At 39.7% G+C, this 17299-nt stretch overlaps 1 protein-coding gene across 1 annotated transcript in view; it reads left to right on the forward strand.

Annotated features, from left to right (window-relative positions):
* The first annotated feature begins 284 nt into the window (after nucleotides 1-284).
* CTTNBP2 (cortactin binding protein 2) overlaps nucleotides 285-17299 on the forward strand; it is a 77508-nt gene continuing 60493 nt past the window's right edge. The window contains exons 1-2 of the mRNA XM_041421020.1: nucleotides 285-671; nucleotides 12353-12460. Coding sequence (XP_041276954.1) covers nucleotides 603-671; nucleotides 12353-12460 — 177 coding nt within the window. The 5' untranslated portion in view covers nucleotides 285-602. The remainder of the gene's footprint in view (nucleotides 672-12352; nucleotides 12461-17299) is intronic.

Consider the following 17299-nt stretch of genomic DNA (forward strand, 5'->3'; position numbering starts at 1 on the left):
AGCAGAATGTTCCCCCAAACCTCTCCACAAGGGAGAGGGAGGGAGAGGTGACTCCTTCAGTCAGCACCCCCAGAAAGGAAGAGACACAGTTGCCCTTCCCTCAAAGACTTCAGTTGGTTTAAAGGTCTCACGGATCAGGTAAGCCAACCCACTGCAACTCCCTATTTTTTCGTCCCATCCACAGCCTTTTCTTTCCTTCTCCTGCTGCTACACCACGGGGGTGGATAGGGAGGAGAGCGATGCGTGCGTGGGGCCCGGGTAGCGCGGTAGCGGGGACACTCCCCTCAGCCACCATTGCTCGCCGGCCGCCCGCGGCGAGGTCCCGCTCCCCCCTCCGCCTGTCTCCGGGCCGCCGTATGGAGGACGGGGAGCGGGTGGGTGGGGAAGCCCGAGCGCCCGGCGGCGGGAGTCGCTCGCCTCTGCCGGCGCAGGGGGCGGCTCGGCTCGGCTCGGCAGCCCCACCTGCGCGGCGCCGCAGGGGTTAAGCGCCCTCGTTCCCGGCGGGATCGCTGCCGGCGGGGAGCGGGTTAAGCGCCTGGCGGCGGCGGCTCCGCCACTCGGCTCCGTACCGCGCTCCGCGCCGGAGCCGATACAGCGGGAAGATGGCGACGGAGGGAGCGATCGGCGAGCCGGGCTCCGGCGGGCGGGAGGACTCGGCGGCCACGGCAGCGGTAATCGGCCTGGCGGGAGAGGGGGGTGCGTTCCAACCGCGGCGAGGAGGGTTTCCCCGTAGGGTTGGGACGAAGCGGTGCCTGGAGACCTTCCTCCGCCGCTCCGTCCCTCCGCCCTCCTTGTCCCCCGGGGTGGGACGGGTTCGCTGTGGGACCCCCCGCGGCCGGGCACCGTCCCGCCCCGGGCAAGAACAGGGAGAGGCGCGGGGTCTCCCTCCCTGCGGCTCTCCCTCTTCCCTCAGCGGGGGCGGTGGGTTCTCGCCCCCATTGTTCCTTCCCGCTGCTCCGGCTCGGGGAACGGCGTGCGCCGCCGGTGAGGGGCATGGAGGGGGGCTCCGCTCCCCATCTCGCCTCTCCCGCACCCACCGCCCTTTTCCCGCTGCCTCGCACAGCGAGGGGGCTGCGCTCCGGCTCTCCGGGCCGGCTGAGGTGCTGACAGCGGCTGGGGCGGCGGGACCTGTCAGACCGGGGCGGGGGGAAATGTTGCTCTTTAATCCTTTGCCGGGCCCGCAAGGCGCTTGGCTTTCGCCTGCCTCTCGTGAGGCGTTTTCGGCGCAGAGGCAACGTCCTTTTCCCCCGTCCCGAGCGCCCGGTGTGTGGAGACGTCTTGTCTCCCAGGGGCAGGATCTGGCTCCCCGCTTAAAATATCCTCAAAAGCCGAGCAGAACGCCCTCCCTGCCGGCGTGTCCTCTCTGCGGGTGGGTGAGGCGGCTGGGAGGGAGACGGAGGGATGCTGTGCGGTGCCAGCCGATGGTTAAAGCGGTGTCAGGGGGAGGCTGCGCTCCCCTGGGCCGGCGCTGGGCTCCTCTCTCCGGCTCCACACGCCCCCAGGCAAGGCTGCAAGGCTCGTCTTCTCGGGCGGGCTGCGCCTCTGCTGGGCCGCGGCTCCTCGCCCCTGCTCTGGCAGACCTCTGGCAGCCCGGCGGCTCTCCCTCTCCCGCTGCATCCCAGACCTGGCGTGGTCCAGCCTGTCTGGGGACTTCCCGGGCGAGCCAGCCCTAGGTGCTCGGCTGGCCGACAGCCGCAGGTCCAGAGTCAGGCTGGAGCTGCTCGGCCTCGTAGCCACATGCGAAGTTCACGGCAGTAAAACCGCGGTGCCGCCCGTTCTGGTTGGGATCGTTCCTGAAGGCGATGACTCCCGAAGCTAGGGGCACTAGTTTCTCTGAAATTTTATTTGTTATTATCTCGTTTACTTCCAAACATGCACTAGTTATCTGAAACCTTGGTCCAACTGTACGTAATTGTCCTTGTGTGTCTCAAAATCTGCAGTGTTGTGGAAATTCAGTTTTCCTTTAAAAAAACAAACCTTATGCAGTGCATATTTATAACATCACTGTCTATTAAAACAACGATATAACGATAAAATTAAGGTAAGAATTACTAAAAACAAGCTTAAATACTTTAAAGCCCAGATTTTCATCAAAATTATTTGTACTAAATATTTTAGTATATTGATATTTATACTGCCTTAATTTTCAGTTTTAAAATATCAAACAAGTAGCCTGTAATCAAGTAGCACTTCAATATTGCATTGTTAGGCAATGGAGTATAAGCCATTCATGCAATTTGGTGTTCTCATTGTGAAAGGTAGGAGGGCTAGTTCTCCACTGCACACTCATTTTAAAATATGTTTTTAAAAGTGAAGAGATGCTAGGATGTAAACTGTGTGTTTCTCCCTAACAAAAATAATAGCTATACTTGAGAAATAACAAAATATTTTAAAATTATTGCTTTCCTTTTTAATTTGCCTTCAGTCATTAATTTTCCTTTTATGTTTTTTTTTCCTTACCAGTACAAACATTTTATTGTTGATTAATTTTCTCTTGTACAGCAAAAATAAAAAGAAAACCTCTGTGCAATGATTTTTTAAAATGCTTTTATAAAACCTAAATAATTATTTTGAAGGGTTAGTATGAATAGCTTTTATTTTCTGTCTTTAAACTAGAGATACAGAATTATGAATTGGATCATCTGGCTTACTTTTTGGATGACCATAATCATTCAGATGACTATTTTATAAGTCACACTAAACTTCAACTTATAACAAAATATTGTTTTCGGTACAGTTTTTTGGCTTTTAGTTTTGTTCTATTTTTTTTTTCTTTTAGTTCTCAGAATTCTGATTGCACAAATGGTGCTGTAAAAAGCTGTGAGCTTTTCTGAGCTTTTTCTGAAGAAACAGTATTTGTATTAGTAATGTGTTGATGTGTAAGTTTTATGCTGTAAGCAGAAGGTGTGTGACACAGGACAGTACAATAGGGTATCTAGATACTAAATACTGTTCTTGTGTCTTGATACACTATAAATAACATCACTGGAAAATAAAGAGTTTTTCTGCTGTTCTTAGAAGCACTGTAGAAAGGGGAGGGAAGTGCTTTATATTCACCAGGGAGTTTGACTGGAAAAGCCGAGACTGTTCTATACTGTGTTACATTTAGGAGCAAAGCTGACAGTCTTGTTATTCTGAGTTTCCTAGGATAAAGCACAGCATTTGGTGAGCCCATCACTTATTTCCCACAAAATACTGTTATTTTTATGGTGGTAAGGATGACAGGCAAAAATGGCAGGGGAGTGGTTCTGGTCCTTTTTCATACCTGCTCAGCATGATTGCACTGAAGTCACTGAAATTGTGTTGATGCAACTTGGACTGGAATTGAGAGAAAACATATGTGTGTGTTTTAAAACATCTTTGAATTACTTCCATCTGCCTAATGTCTACCAATAATGACTATATAATAGCAAGAAATAATCCAATTTGACAGTCTTTTTGTTGATACATTGAACATCAGCCTGCTGTGCAGAGAGGGTTGGCTTGTCACACACTTTAGCTTCGGTGTAGATTTAACAAAGCCTGTTATATCAAACATGAAGTCTGTTGAAATTATTGGGTAAAATTTTTGGTTTTGATTTTGCTTGACCAATAATCAAAAGCATAAATGTTATTTTCTCCTCAAAGACAGTACCTTCTGCTGTCTGGAAAGCTGTACATGTAGTGGATGTTGATAGAGTGGAATCTTGACTCCACTAGAGTGAGTAAGGATGTTGCTACAAAATTGCACTGAGAATGGGGGCATACCCCAGAGGATCACTCTGGGTTGCTTGGGTCATGTAACAGTACAAAAAAGTTACACTACATTAAAAACTGTCAACATTTTAAAAAAGTATAAACTGAGAGAAATTCCATGATACTTTGTGGTGACATTGTGAGGTATTTTATGCCTAGCTTGGTGTATTCAGTATTTATAGATCTGTAAGAATATTAGTAGAACTGCCATTCTGGTCAATATAGTGAAATGTTAAATTATGGCTTGATCATATAAATTATATAGGCTGACTTAGATCAGTTGGAAAGATTCTTATCTGAAAACTACTGCAAGGAGTAAAAAATGAGACCATAGCCTTGGACAGCAAAGACTGTATCTCTTCCAAGAGATTACATCCTAGAAAATGGTCACTTACAAAAGGACCATTAGCAACCCTGTTTTCATCTGATTACAAGTTTCAGTGTTGCATTATCATTCAGAGGAGTTATTGTCTTCTAGTCAGATGCGTGATGCCATTGTGTTTCAGCCTGTAGGTGACATGCAGAGACAGCACAGTTCTGTCTGTTGTAGTTCTGCTTCTCTGCGGTGAGAGATTGGTCTCGATCCATCTTGCAGTGATACTTCAAACCTCCTTTCTTCCTCTCCTCCCCCTTCTCCAAACTACAGCACTGCCTTTTCTATGCCTTCTGCTCCACAACCTGCAGCACATCTTCTCTGCCTGTGTTGTGAAGATGTTTGTGGATGAGAAAAGAAAGCCACTGAATGCAGTCCACTTTGTAAATGTTCCTTTCTCTTCCAAGTGTGGACTGTCACACTGTCTGTCATTAGAGGTGAAGTGCAGAGGTGAAAATTCTGAGCCAGATGTGTGAAAGTGACATGGGAGGTGTAAAGCTGATGGATGCAGTAAGTGCTGTTGTTTTCCCAACTGCTTTAACTTCATTTGTGAAAGCATTGTTTTGGCCTCAAAGGGGATATACCAAGATAGGAATAGAGATGGAAATTGGGACAGCACTTTGCAGTCTGGTTGTGCACCTACTTCTACCCAAGAAAAGGAACAATTGATTTAAAACACCTGTATAATCCTTGAACATATAAACCAGAAGCTGCCAAGTAGGCTTAGGGACGATGTACTGGTATGTACAAGTCATACACGAGTTAAAGCTTTCTTGGGCATTGTGTTTTGGTTCTCTCATAGCACAAAGTAAGGTGTAAAATTCTGGAAAACAGATAGAGCTTCAACAGTGTGTACCTATATCTGTATTTAATCATTTACTAATTGCCTTACAAGTGACTTACTTGAAAGCAACTTGCTGAACAGAAATTGCCCATTAAATCTAAGAATTTAAACATTATTATAGAACATTTGTGGGTCTCAGTCTTTATAGAAGCGTAACTTGCACTGAACTAAAAAATGATGAAGTATCTTTGTGGCTTTTAATAGATTGCAGGAATGTTTTAACAGCTGTGACAATATCTGGGTATGTATAAAGGTCAGTGTCCCTAGTAATTTTGTAGGGGTTGGGGGCTGGATGTTTGAGATATTTTTGTTGTTGTTTCCAAAAAAAATTTCCCAGCTCTGAGGTATATTTGTGGTTATTGCTGAAACTGTTAAAAGTTTTGCTGTTGGCTGAAGCCAAGAAAGCCCACAATAGCTAACCAAAACCTCCCCCACACCGTTTAAAGAAAACCTTCTGATAAACCCAGAAAGCTGGGGAGGTGTGCTTGAGGAGGGCAGAATAAGTGGGTAGCTTCTTGTGGTGAACAATCTAATAAAAGTCATTGAGCTAATGGATATTATAATTAAATTCATATACAGTACCCTCATGATCCCTTAGGTATGACTATGAAATTTTGTGAGTCTTGAATGTTAACATCAAATGATATTCTCTTCAGAAAAAAAATTCCATATTAGTTGGGGAGCAAATTCAATGACATTGCTTTTCCTTGAAAGATATTTGTCTGCATTCATACCTGTTTCTGTTACTAAGAAAATTTCCTAAAGGTTATATCTTCTGAGGTTCATCTTGGATGTGGTGGGAAATGGACATGTATTTTTGCATCAGATAATTTCTGGTGAAGCAGGGGGTTACAGATTCTTACCCTAGTTTCAGACTAAAGAACAAGCCTTCCATAGGCAAAGCAATAAACTGTGGTTTTCCCTGAAGTACTCATGAATACTATGTGGATATTATAACCACTTCTTTTAACAGTCTCTCTGTTTGCAGTTTTCTTTATTAGAAAAGGGCTATGATTCATTTAACCACATACCCACTTCCTTTTATAGTTGGTGGAGTGAAGTAAGTGGCTAGAAGGAATAACCTGTTTTAGAAACAGGTTTGTGAACTTCACTGGTTTTGAGTGAAGTGACTTAGGCAGCTGGCTTTTGAAGGTTTGGGTAAAGGTGTGAATTGGGTTCAAAACACTTAAATTTAGTCTATGTGTATGCACAATATTTAATATCCCATTACAGTCAGTGGAGCCATGGGCAAATAGTTCTGCTGGTGGTTAGCTGAATAGCTTTTTTGTTTGTTTTACTGGACTGATTCTACTCCATTGAAAATAAAGGGACATCAGGTACCTGGCTTGCGTAGCTGGTACCATTAGGTACCTCACTTGCATACATACAGACAACTCACACCTTTAGGTTTTCACCTTTGTGGCCCATGTGTGATACCCTGGGGCATCCCAGCTGGACCTCTGCTACTAGTCCAGTTGGCATGGATGATTCCCCTAAGTTCTGTATCAAATCTGCCTGTCCCAGAAAAGCTGTCTCTCATTCCTGGGACATTTCAAATCATAATAAGTAGTTCTCTATAGGAAACTAAAGAGAATTAGTGAAAATAGATATTTTTACTTGATGAGTTGTACCTGGGAAACATACTTGGTGTTGTAAAACATACAAGCCATGGTTGTGTTTCTCTGGTGCAGTTGTTTCACCGGTCTGGCAGATGTGGGGCCATCATATATATGTATATCTTCTATATATAGTAGAAGTTTATTTTGTGTGGCCTAATAAGTAGTAGCAAACCTTTTTAATTTTTAGAACCTTATCTGGGAACTCTGCTATGTGAATCCTCAAAAGGATTCTGCTGTGTATTGATGAGAACTCAAGTTTAAAAATGTAATAAATGTAGATATGTACCTTTCCCTTCCCTTCTGAAAATACTTTTTTTTTTTTATACTTTTGACAGCTTTTCCCTGTGTGTTTTCTTGTACACTATTTTTATACTTCTCCCCACCTCAGTCCTGCCCTTCCAGCCCTCAGTTATGCTCCTCAGGTTTCTTCCCCAAGTCCTGGATTATTACCCAGCTCCATCTTTTAAAAAGCTTTCTGAGCAAGAAGGAGCTTGTTTCCTATGGTCATTTGTGATTAATTCAGAGCTGATTTGTTTTTTGCCTGTCTTATGTTTAGGGAAAGTACTAAGTTGTGGCTTTTACACTTTACCTGTCTCTTCCAGCTTCTGCTGAAGGCAGCAGAGTTTGTAACAGTTGCTGCGATAGCAGAATGAACAGCACTTTTAGTTCCTGAGGTTGCCAGTACCATCCACTGGGCCATGTCAGCAAAACCAAACTATTAGCACTACCAATCTCTCACAATTTTGGGGTTGTTTTGTTTTGTTTTGTTTTTTGGTGTTTGTGGGGCTTTGGTGGTTTTTGTTTTGTTTGGTTTGGTTTTTGGTTTTTTTTGAGAGAGTGGTGTGATGCATTTAACTGTAAAGACTTTTATCATTTCTACTCTACATTGCTTTGCACGTGGGAAAGACTCCATTCTTTTCCGTGCCTCATGGTGACCTTCAAATTTAATCTTCTTTCTATCTTTTCCAAATGCAATGGAGGCTGGAAAATGCCTTTCCAGTTTGATCACTGCTGTTCTGAGTAGTCCTTCTCTTGTTCAGAACTTGATGGATTTTTCTTCCTTTTGGCTTGTCAGAGCTTATTTTGTTCTTTAGCAATGTTGTTGTCATTTTGCCTGTATGGTTTTTGTAATGCACATGCAGGTAGTTGGATGAGTTTTAGCTAATTAGCAGTTTGCTCCATTGTTGGTGCACTTGCTGCCAGGCAACATACAGCCCTTACAAAACTGATCTGGAAGAATAATGTGCAGTTTGGAGACAGAGAGAACTGAAGTAGTGTTTTTCAGGTACTTTATTCTTATAGACCAAATAAAACAAACATTTTGAAATCTGAAAGAGGTAGAGGAAAAAGTTCTCTTGTATTTTGGTTGTATATACAGAATATCTTCTAGGGCAACATATTCCCATATCTCTGTTATAAAACCAATACAATGGCTGGCTTGGTTACATAGTTGTTAAGTTGATGGTTAAAGTTTTACAACCTGGCACTCTGCCACAAGTATTGTAGCAAAACCCCAGGTGACACGTAAGCCACGAGCTACTAAAGCAGTCTCTATTTTCTTGAGATCTAAGACTTAGTGCTTCACTGGAAGATGTTAGGAAGATTATTTTTCTAGATCTAACCAGCAGTTTTTTCTATGACTTGGCCTAACAGTGCTGCATCTGAATAAGAACTTGGAGCAAGCCTGCCGTGACTAACATCTTGATCCCCAGAAGATGGCACTGAGTGTTTAAGAGGGAGGATAGTTTTATTTCATCGCATGCTTTATCTGTTCAAGTCTTTAAGACATTTTTACAACCATGTTTGAGAATATTTCAGATGTTTAAACCATGTATTTTGGTCCAGCTGGGGTATGTTGCAGCTCCGTGAGTGCTGATTCAGAGATTTGTATGGGGAGAAGACATGGTAGCATCTTCAGTGACTGCCACACACCCTCTTATCCTGTGTGAATGGATTCGATTTTGCTTATCCGTAGTGAACAAGTTGAAGATGACACTAAAGTACTGGAAAAAAGTAGTCATTCCAATTTCAGAATTTGTCAAATAAAGTTGGGAGAACAAAAAGCCTCAGTGAGCATAAAATTACTGATAAACAAGACCAGAAAAATCATGGTATTCTCTTTCACCCTAAAAAGCATTTTTCTCTGTATGTGTCTCTTCTGGTTGATTGTGGACAGTTTCATACTTCAAAATGAGAAGGCATCAGACAGAAGTAACTGACAATAAAGGTGGTGGTTCTACACAAAATGTGTAGTTGTGCTGTGGAATGCTGTGGATGCCAAAATTACATAAAGATTCAAAGAGCAAGGGGGCAGATTCACAACAGATATGTCAGCTGAGGGCTGCTATATGCAAAATTACAATTTCTGGCTCAGAAGGTGAACAAGCTGAAAATTGCTAGGGGTTGAGAGAGTATTTCTGGGAAGTATCATTATGGGCTTGTTTTGTTCTGGTCTTGATTTCAAGGCATCCCTTATTGGCTGCTTTTGAGGACAAGATGCTTGGGTAAATGGATTTTTAGCCTCATATTCTAGAGTTGTTTAGATGTGAAGTGGTTTTGCTAGTTCTTATTTCATGTTTTTAAAATCAAAAATATAAAAAATAATTTTAATATCTTGTTGGAATGTCTTTTTGTTAAAGTTTCTTTATGTTTATTTATATCTAACCATCAATTACCAGAGAGCACACTTAACTGCTAGTTTTTGCTGTCTTTTCTTATATTCTAGTTCAAGGTATACACTTGAACAAAATTTGTGTAATTGCTTAATCAGATGCTTAGTTAAAAATCTCATCACTGTATCACAATATGTTGAAGACTGTCTCTGGTTTGTTAAGAATGTTTTCACTTATGTCTCAGGAGCGACTGAGATATTAGATGCAGATATTAGGTGTTTCACCTGTGATGGACAGTCTTTTGACAAAGATCTGCCTTTATATGTGTACTGTACTTTTGTGGATGCCCCTCTATTGCTTGCTTTCTATTTTTAGAAAAAAATATCTCTGCATTAATTTTCCATCTGAAAAATGGAGACTTTATTCTCCAGTATAAAAGAAGTTGTATGAAGATACCAATTCCTATCCTTGAAGTACTAGGTTTTGTGAAGCGGTTCACAGAAGGATGGTGGATATGTGGTTCTTGTATCTGACTGAATTCAATTTAGTAATTAGAAGTGCCAAGTGTGAAAACTGCTGCAGCCAGTAAGGTAAAATCTACTCTACTGACACTAGATTACATGAGGAGCTGTATAAGTTTAGTGACTTTTCATTTTATATGTGTCCTTAGGTCAGTGAGCATTATATGGAATTGTGAGGAGCCCTGTGAGAGGCTGCTGCAGCATATATTGGAAAAAAAGCCTTCAGAGAAACCAGTTGTTTCAGAGAAATCAAGTTGTACTTGATTCATTAGTATGGAGAGTAAGAGCTATTTTTCGGATTGCAGGAATAGTTGACTCAGGCAGCAAAAATAGAAGATAACTGTTGTTCAGGCTAAAGTTCTGGTTAGAATGGATGGCCCCATCTTCAAAACAGTTATGCTTAATAGAAATAGGGTGACTGGACCATTTCTTATAAGGACAAACTGAGGGAATTTTTCAGCCTTCAGAAGAGACGGCTGAGAGGGGACCTAATCCATGTTTATCAGTGTCTGAAGGGAGGGTGCCAAGAGCCCTGGCTGTGCTGAGTGGTACTGAGCGGTTGTAGGAGAGGCAACGGGCAGAACCTGCTGCACACGAAGTTGCACCTGAATATGAGGAAGAACTTCCTTACTGTGCTAGTGACAACACTGGAACAGGTTGCCCAGAGGGGTTGTAGAGTCTCCCTCACTGGAGATATTCAGGATCTGTCTGGACATAATCCTGTGCCGGGTGCTCTGGGATGGCCCTGCTTGTGCAGGGAGGTTGATCTGTGTTACTCACCTAAATGAGGAAACTCAAGCCAACATACATTGCTTGTAAATAGCTAAAGCTCTGGCACACAGTTCTCACTAGCCATTTGTGCACCTCTGTGTGTTTTAACTGCAAAGTAAAAGTGTAACACAGTAATACTAACACAGATCCAGCTTTTGGGTATTTCAGATCTATGGCCTTCTAGCCTGAGGGAAGAACAACTGTTCTGCCATCCTCTAGCTTTGAAAAAGTAGAAATGGTACTTGCCTTAATCTTTATTGGATTTTTCTCTACTGAAGTTCCTGAGTAGCTGAACGTTAAGATTGTATGTGCTTTGGGGGAAATACAGTATGTCCCACATACATGGCTCACCTAATTTGGCAACAGATTACTTTATGCTGAAGATAGCTGAGTGTTTGCAGGGCTTTCTAGTAAACACATCTACATCATAGCTAAGAGTCTAGTGTACCTTACAGGGAATAATAACATATTGAAAATCCAATCTGGGCAGCTGAATCCAGCACATGGAATATTTTTTTTTCTCTCCCTGAAAGTAATCCCCTTCTAAATTCATTAAGTGCCTAGTTGTGTTAGCATTGTGGATGTTGAAAAACAGATTTGTATTAATTTTATCTACCTTTGTGATTTTGTGAATATTATAACATTTTCCTCACCACACCTCCAAAATCAAGACTTCCATCTTTGTAGTGTTTTCTCATATAGTAGTTACTCCTTTTCTCTTCATTCTTTTAGTTAGCCAATTCTTCACTTTTTAGATGAAGACTTTATGCAGTACTTGAGATGTGGGTTAACCAGGGGGGGGTTTATATAGCAGTAAAAGGAGTTTGTTCACCTGTAAGTGAAGAATTATGTGCCAGCTTTCACATGAAACAGCTGTCTCTGCCACTTCTCTATCCTTTTTCCAGGTTATTGATGAAGAACTTGAATAAGGCTGGTCCCAGAGGTGCCCCCTGCTTACCTGTTTCCATCTTGGAGAGTTGTTACCCATGACGTTTGTTTCCTATCCATGAAATGTCTTTTATTCCTATACATTTGGATAGGACTTTTTGCATAATATTGGATACAGAACCTTGTCCGAAACCTCTGGAAAATTCAAATACATTAGTGATCCATTTATCCATTTTACCATGTGCCTGTTGACATTGTTGCAGAACTGTAGCAGTTTGTGAGGTGAATTTGGTTTTACTGAGACCATGCTGATATTCGCAGTATATGCTGAGTATGTGCTCAATGGTTTTATTCATCAGCATAAACTCATTCTCCTGTCTTGCTCAGGGTGGCAGTCAGACCTACACCGTTCTTAGTAACTGTGGAGTGGAAAGACACTGCTGCAAAGAATGTTAGTGCCTCTTAAACCTGAACTGTTCCCTCCAGCCAAACAAATGAGACTGCAAATAAAGCATGCACATAAGACTTCATGTCTTTTCACAGATTGTCTTTCAGAAGTTCACATTCAGCCCAGTGTGTGATGGTAATTTGGTAGCTGTTTGCACAGGTGCCTTAGGTGGTTGAGATCCTTTTCCCCTCTCTTGCCTTCCTCTCTGTAGTGCTGTTTCACATCTGTTCAATTGTTTCAGCCTCTGTGAAGCTGCACAAGGGAACAAAGTCACAAAGTTAGCCGCTTTGCCATTTCACCTTTGTCATTCACAAGACATTGCAGGACTGATCCCTTGCAACAATTTGAAACAATGTAATATGTGAGGGCTTTAATTTCTTCACTTAAAATAATCAGACTATCTGCTATTAATTTTTACTTTATATAGTACAAATAAAAATACCAACTTTTAACAACTGTAGATGAATGCTGACACATCTGTGTTTCAAAATTACAGTAACTATTGTAGTCAGTGTGCTCATCAGTGTTTTGTTTCTTACAGACAGGAGAGTTTGATGTGGATAACCTGAGCAAGCCAGAACTGCGAATGCTTTTGAGTGTCATGGAAGGAGAACTAGAAGCACGAGACCTTGTGATCGAAGCCTTGCGGGTAAGTTATTTGGTTGTTGTCATTTGCTTTTAGGCTTTTTTTGAAATTCTCTTTTGCCACTTTCTTTATACTGTACATAGAATATTGTTAGTGGAGGAGTAAATTGTGATTTTTAAAGTTTTAGTTGACTAAATCTCAGTAATCCCAACATATGTTCTTGTTTAGTTGTAGCCATTTGGTAATTCTATGTAATTTTGGTCTAAAATACCAACAAAATTTCAAACAAATAAGTGAAAAATCTGTGATATTGCTTGCTCTTTAAATTACTTTATATTCTAAAGTCTGTTATTTGTGAAAGGAAGGAATAACTTCAAAGAAAAATTCAGTCCACTTGTAATTTGTTCTGATGGGCTATACTCAGTCATACACTCTATTCAGTGCTTTCATTTTCAGTGAGATGGAAGTAGGGACAAAAATCAGGTGATCATATCCATTTAGGGAAATATTTTTATGCCTTTTTTGTTTGTTTGCCTTTTTAAATAAAAGTTGAAATATAAGATAGATGCTCTTAACAGCATTTGCAAGTATTTGGTTCGATTTTTACTGTTAGGCACATGTGAAGGTTAGTTTTCTGCTTCAGAAGACTGCAATCTGAAAGGCAGCTTAGTTTATTGGAAATGTGCATACATAACTACTTTAATTAAAATATTATTTTTTAAATTACCATGTTGATTTCAATGTTGATGTGGAACAAAATAAAATTTAATAGAGCTGCCAAAAAAATTGCAGGTTTGGGTAAAAACAGTATTATATGGTTTAAAAATATTTATAACTTGAATAAGGGGAATTGTACTCTTCAAAGTATTAAAAGTATTGTAAAACAAAACCTTAATGTAATAAAATACATCTAGTGCTAATTTTTAATAGTGTGTATAATGATTATCAAGTAGTGGGGGAACATTTTCCACTTGAAGTGTCACAGTAACAATTGTAAATGCATTTTTTATTCAGTTTTAAGTTGTTTTGTGATGTCTTCAGATGACCTGTTGCAAATGGAGCTTTAAAGTAGCTGTCATTGATGTACATGAATTAATAAGTGAAGCCTTTATAGGTATAAATCTCTCGTGAAATGTAATTATCATTTTGTAATGAAAATAAGATACTAGAAGCAATATTTTTCTGGAGTATTACTGCACTTTGAAGTTATTTTGTGTTTGACCTTCAGTTATATGCATATGTTGAAATGTACTGCCTTTTAATCTAGCTGCTTCACAATTTCGCTCATTTTCCTGGACTAGGTATTTATTTTCCCTGTCTGCCAAGAAAAGTTTTGTAAAAGTGAAAATAGTGTGCACAGCACATCCAGAATCTCTTCTTTTTTTTTTTTTTTTCTTTTTCTCTTCTACCTTTGAAGGAATGCAAATAGAATATTCAGTCCATTTTTTATAGTAAATATTCAGGAACAAGCTACTACACTGCATATAAAAAAGTATATATTGAAATGGATCAAAATGGAGAAAAAAGGGGGGGAAAATGCAGTAAACATTTAATGATAGAAAACATTAAATATTCAGCATAGTGCAGTCCCAGGAGAAAAAAGTCTATATCAAATTCAGATGCACCTGGTGAAATGGCTAGTATGTATACAGTGGGTTTTGATGATTAACACAGATAAATATTCAAAGTAGCTCGGTTTCACATAAGATATTTAAATGTTGAAAGTTGGGAGGGTGGGATATTTTTGTTTCGTTGTTTTTTTGTGGTTTTCTTCTCCTGCATCTCAATTTCTGCTTTCCGTAAACAAACTCTGTGTGTAACTCAAATCTTCCTGGCAGCTTGCCTGGTTAGCAGTACTAGTACTGGGAAACTTGGAAGCCATACCTGCTGAAGAACTGGAGGCTGATATGTTGTAGTATGATACTTTTGGATCTTCTGGCTTCTTAGCTGGGAGGCCACAAGTCAGCAGTGTTAGCATCTGGATTCTCCAAGCAGCACGCTATAAAATAAACAACTAGCTAGCCAAATATAAAATGTATAACAAGAAAATTCCAGTGGAATCGTGTCAGATTTGGTACTTTGATTTGCTGCAACAAGCAGGTATACATAGTTTGCATATCCTTAAAGCCAGAAGGAATTTGTTTTCATATAAGGGAAAAGACTAACATTATTTGAAAAAGAGATGATGGTCTGTTTCAAAATTAGTCGAAGTTCGTGTGTGTTTTTGTGTGTTGGAGGAGTTGGCTTGTTGTGAGTTTTCTGTAATCCTACTAGTAGTTCAGGGCTGTTTCAAAGCCCAGTTTCTATGATAGATCAGTGCTTGATAATTTACAAAACTGTAGTAGAGAATGTGTATTTTTCCTTTCCTCTTAAGTGAAAGGCCAGCAGTTTGCGATTATGTGAAGAAACCTTGTTAAATTAAATGGTCATCCTGGGGGCTGGGATGGGGAAGGAAGATAAGGTTAGTTAGTAAAGTGTTGATTTTTATTAAGGCGATGGAATTTGTGCCACATGATAAAGAATCAAATTAGAAAGAATCAAACCCGATGTCACATATAACAATTAACTCTTTTTATTGTGCCTTTTATTCATCATGTGCTGTAGAGTTTCCATTGGATTTTATATAAATTTTAGACACCTTGAAGATCACTTTTGAAACAAAACCAACCAAAACTTCAAGAAGAAATTTCTAAGAAATATGCAGATGTCATCTGTTTACTTCCACATTTCCACAATACATTGTTGTTCCTTTATAATATGCACAGCTGATTGCTGTGTGAAATAGTTACAGTAATTATCAATCAGGGCAATTTAAGTTGCTGGACAGCCCTTTAAAAACCAACAGACTTGAAAAAGTAGACCTTCGAGATGCTTAGAGTCAAATTTCCAGGTTTATTCTCCAAGTCATAAGTTAATTTGCTGTGGAGAAGAGCATCAGGATTCACCTCAAAGGATCTTTGTGTAAATCTTTCTCATTAGTGCTCTGATTTTGTATAACCACTACACCAAGTGACTAACATGATTTCTCTTTTTTTGAGTCTGTAATTTCTGTATTTTAGTAGCTTCATAATCATGGTTGTGCTGCAATTAAAATTAGATTCAGATTAACATTTAAATCACTGAAATGATTCCATTGATGAGAAATAACTTGCTGATTAATTGCTATTGAGTGTCCATATAGTTAAAAATGGAGGGAGATTTAACTATAGCTGCTGCCTCCACCTGTCTCAATTATCCAAACAAGCTGTCTGCCTGTAATAAGAGGATAATTTATTCCTAATGTGCAGGTAATGTGGCTATATAATCAAAGCACAGGTCTGGCCTCCCACAACTGTGATGTCAGATACAGCGTTCATTTGTTGGGTTTTTTTTTTTCCCCCCCAGACAAAAAGTGGTTGCTGTGGTTTATTTTCTAGAGGATTTTTTTGAAGTGCATTGACCCTCATATGAGGAATCAATGTGGTAGTAATAGCTATCAAGAATAGAATTGTAAATGCTAAATACTGCTTTTTGTGGTAATTGTCTCACAAAGTTAAATCATTTGTATGTTATTTTTCATCTAAAATTTTAAAGCCCCATTCAGTTGGGATTTCTGTTTATTGTAAAAATACATTTATTTGCTTATGTAGATTTCATTAGGTGGTAAATGGTAAATTGATATGTATGCTTGCTTCTATGGTATACATTATTTAATGTGAACAGAAAAAAGGCAAATTCTTACCAAACTAGATTTTTTAATATACCACATTGTATGGATTTAAACAACTCTAATTCGTTGTTGAGAAGAATCACTAGTGAATTTTAAAAAATGTCTAAAAGAACTGCCAATACCAACAGTGGATATATTTTTGGTTAATTAAATTTGACTGCAGTATCAGTGAGCTTTTTTCTGAGCTTAAGTGAGCTCCAAATCAACAGATTCTGTATATGTGCTGGCTGAGTCAGGAAGACAATATATGAATGGCAACATGAACTTGGTTGTAGGTGTTTCTTCAGTGCTGGAAAGCCCTACTGCATTTAATTTTTTCTGTAACTTCCTAAGACATGAAAGCTTGTTTTCTCTGTGTGTGTTTGTACCAATATCTGTTTAATCTTTCACCCAGTTTCTGAAAAATCTGACAAAATGTTAAGCATTTCAAAAATAGGTAGTGCCATAAAACCAGGCAGCTGAGTAACAAAATTGGTACTGTTGTTAGGGCCTTAGAAGGGAAGGCAGAGATTTGTGCTGTCCTTTGTTGAGTACTGTATAGGAATTGTGGAGTACAGAGTTAGGGAAAGTCAGATTTTGCTAATTTGACTGCTCAGAGAATTTGAGTTAGATTATCTAAATTTATAAAAAGATCATAAGAAGAAAGTCACTGCTGTAGAAACTAGTTCTGGCTGATTTTTTTCTCCCTGAATCTAAGCATTTTGACAGGTGTGCAGCTTAATCAATGGAGCTACAAATAAATAATAGTTTCTGTATTATGTCAAAGTAGAAATCCATGTAAGATAATTTGTGATTTGCCCTAGCAAAAGTATATGAGTTTTTGAAAAATTTTCTAATGAAGGTACAAATATTAATGTCATGAAATAGGTAGGTCAAAAGACAGAAATTAATGCATCCTGTAACAATACTTCATACTCACATTCAACTTTAGTGACCCATTCTATTAGCTTTATTTAAAAATCTTGCAGTCTAAAAATGCAAGATTTAAAAATAAGGATAAATAGCTTTTAAGAGAGAATAGTGATTATTGTGTAGACTTGCACAATGTTTCTTTGACATAGCTAATGCAGAGAATGTTGAATGCCAGTTTTCAGGTTCCAGCTCTCCTGATAATCATTTTAGAATTACTGGGGTATCAGTGTATACTGAATTGCATGGGAAATTCAGTATTTTAACACAAGCCTTCCCAAAGG

Source organism: Onychostruthus taczanowskii, unplaced genomic scaffold (assembly GCF_017590055.1).
Source record: "Onychostruthus taczanowskii isolate IOZ18803 unplaced genomic scaffold, ASM1759005v1 scaffold68, whole genome shotgun sequence".
Taxonomy (NCBI): domain Eukaryota; kingdom Metazoa; phylum Chordata; class Aves; order Passeriformes; family Passeridae; genus Onychostruthus; species Onychostruthus taczanowskii.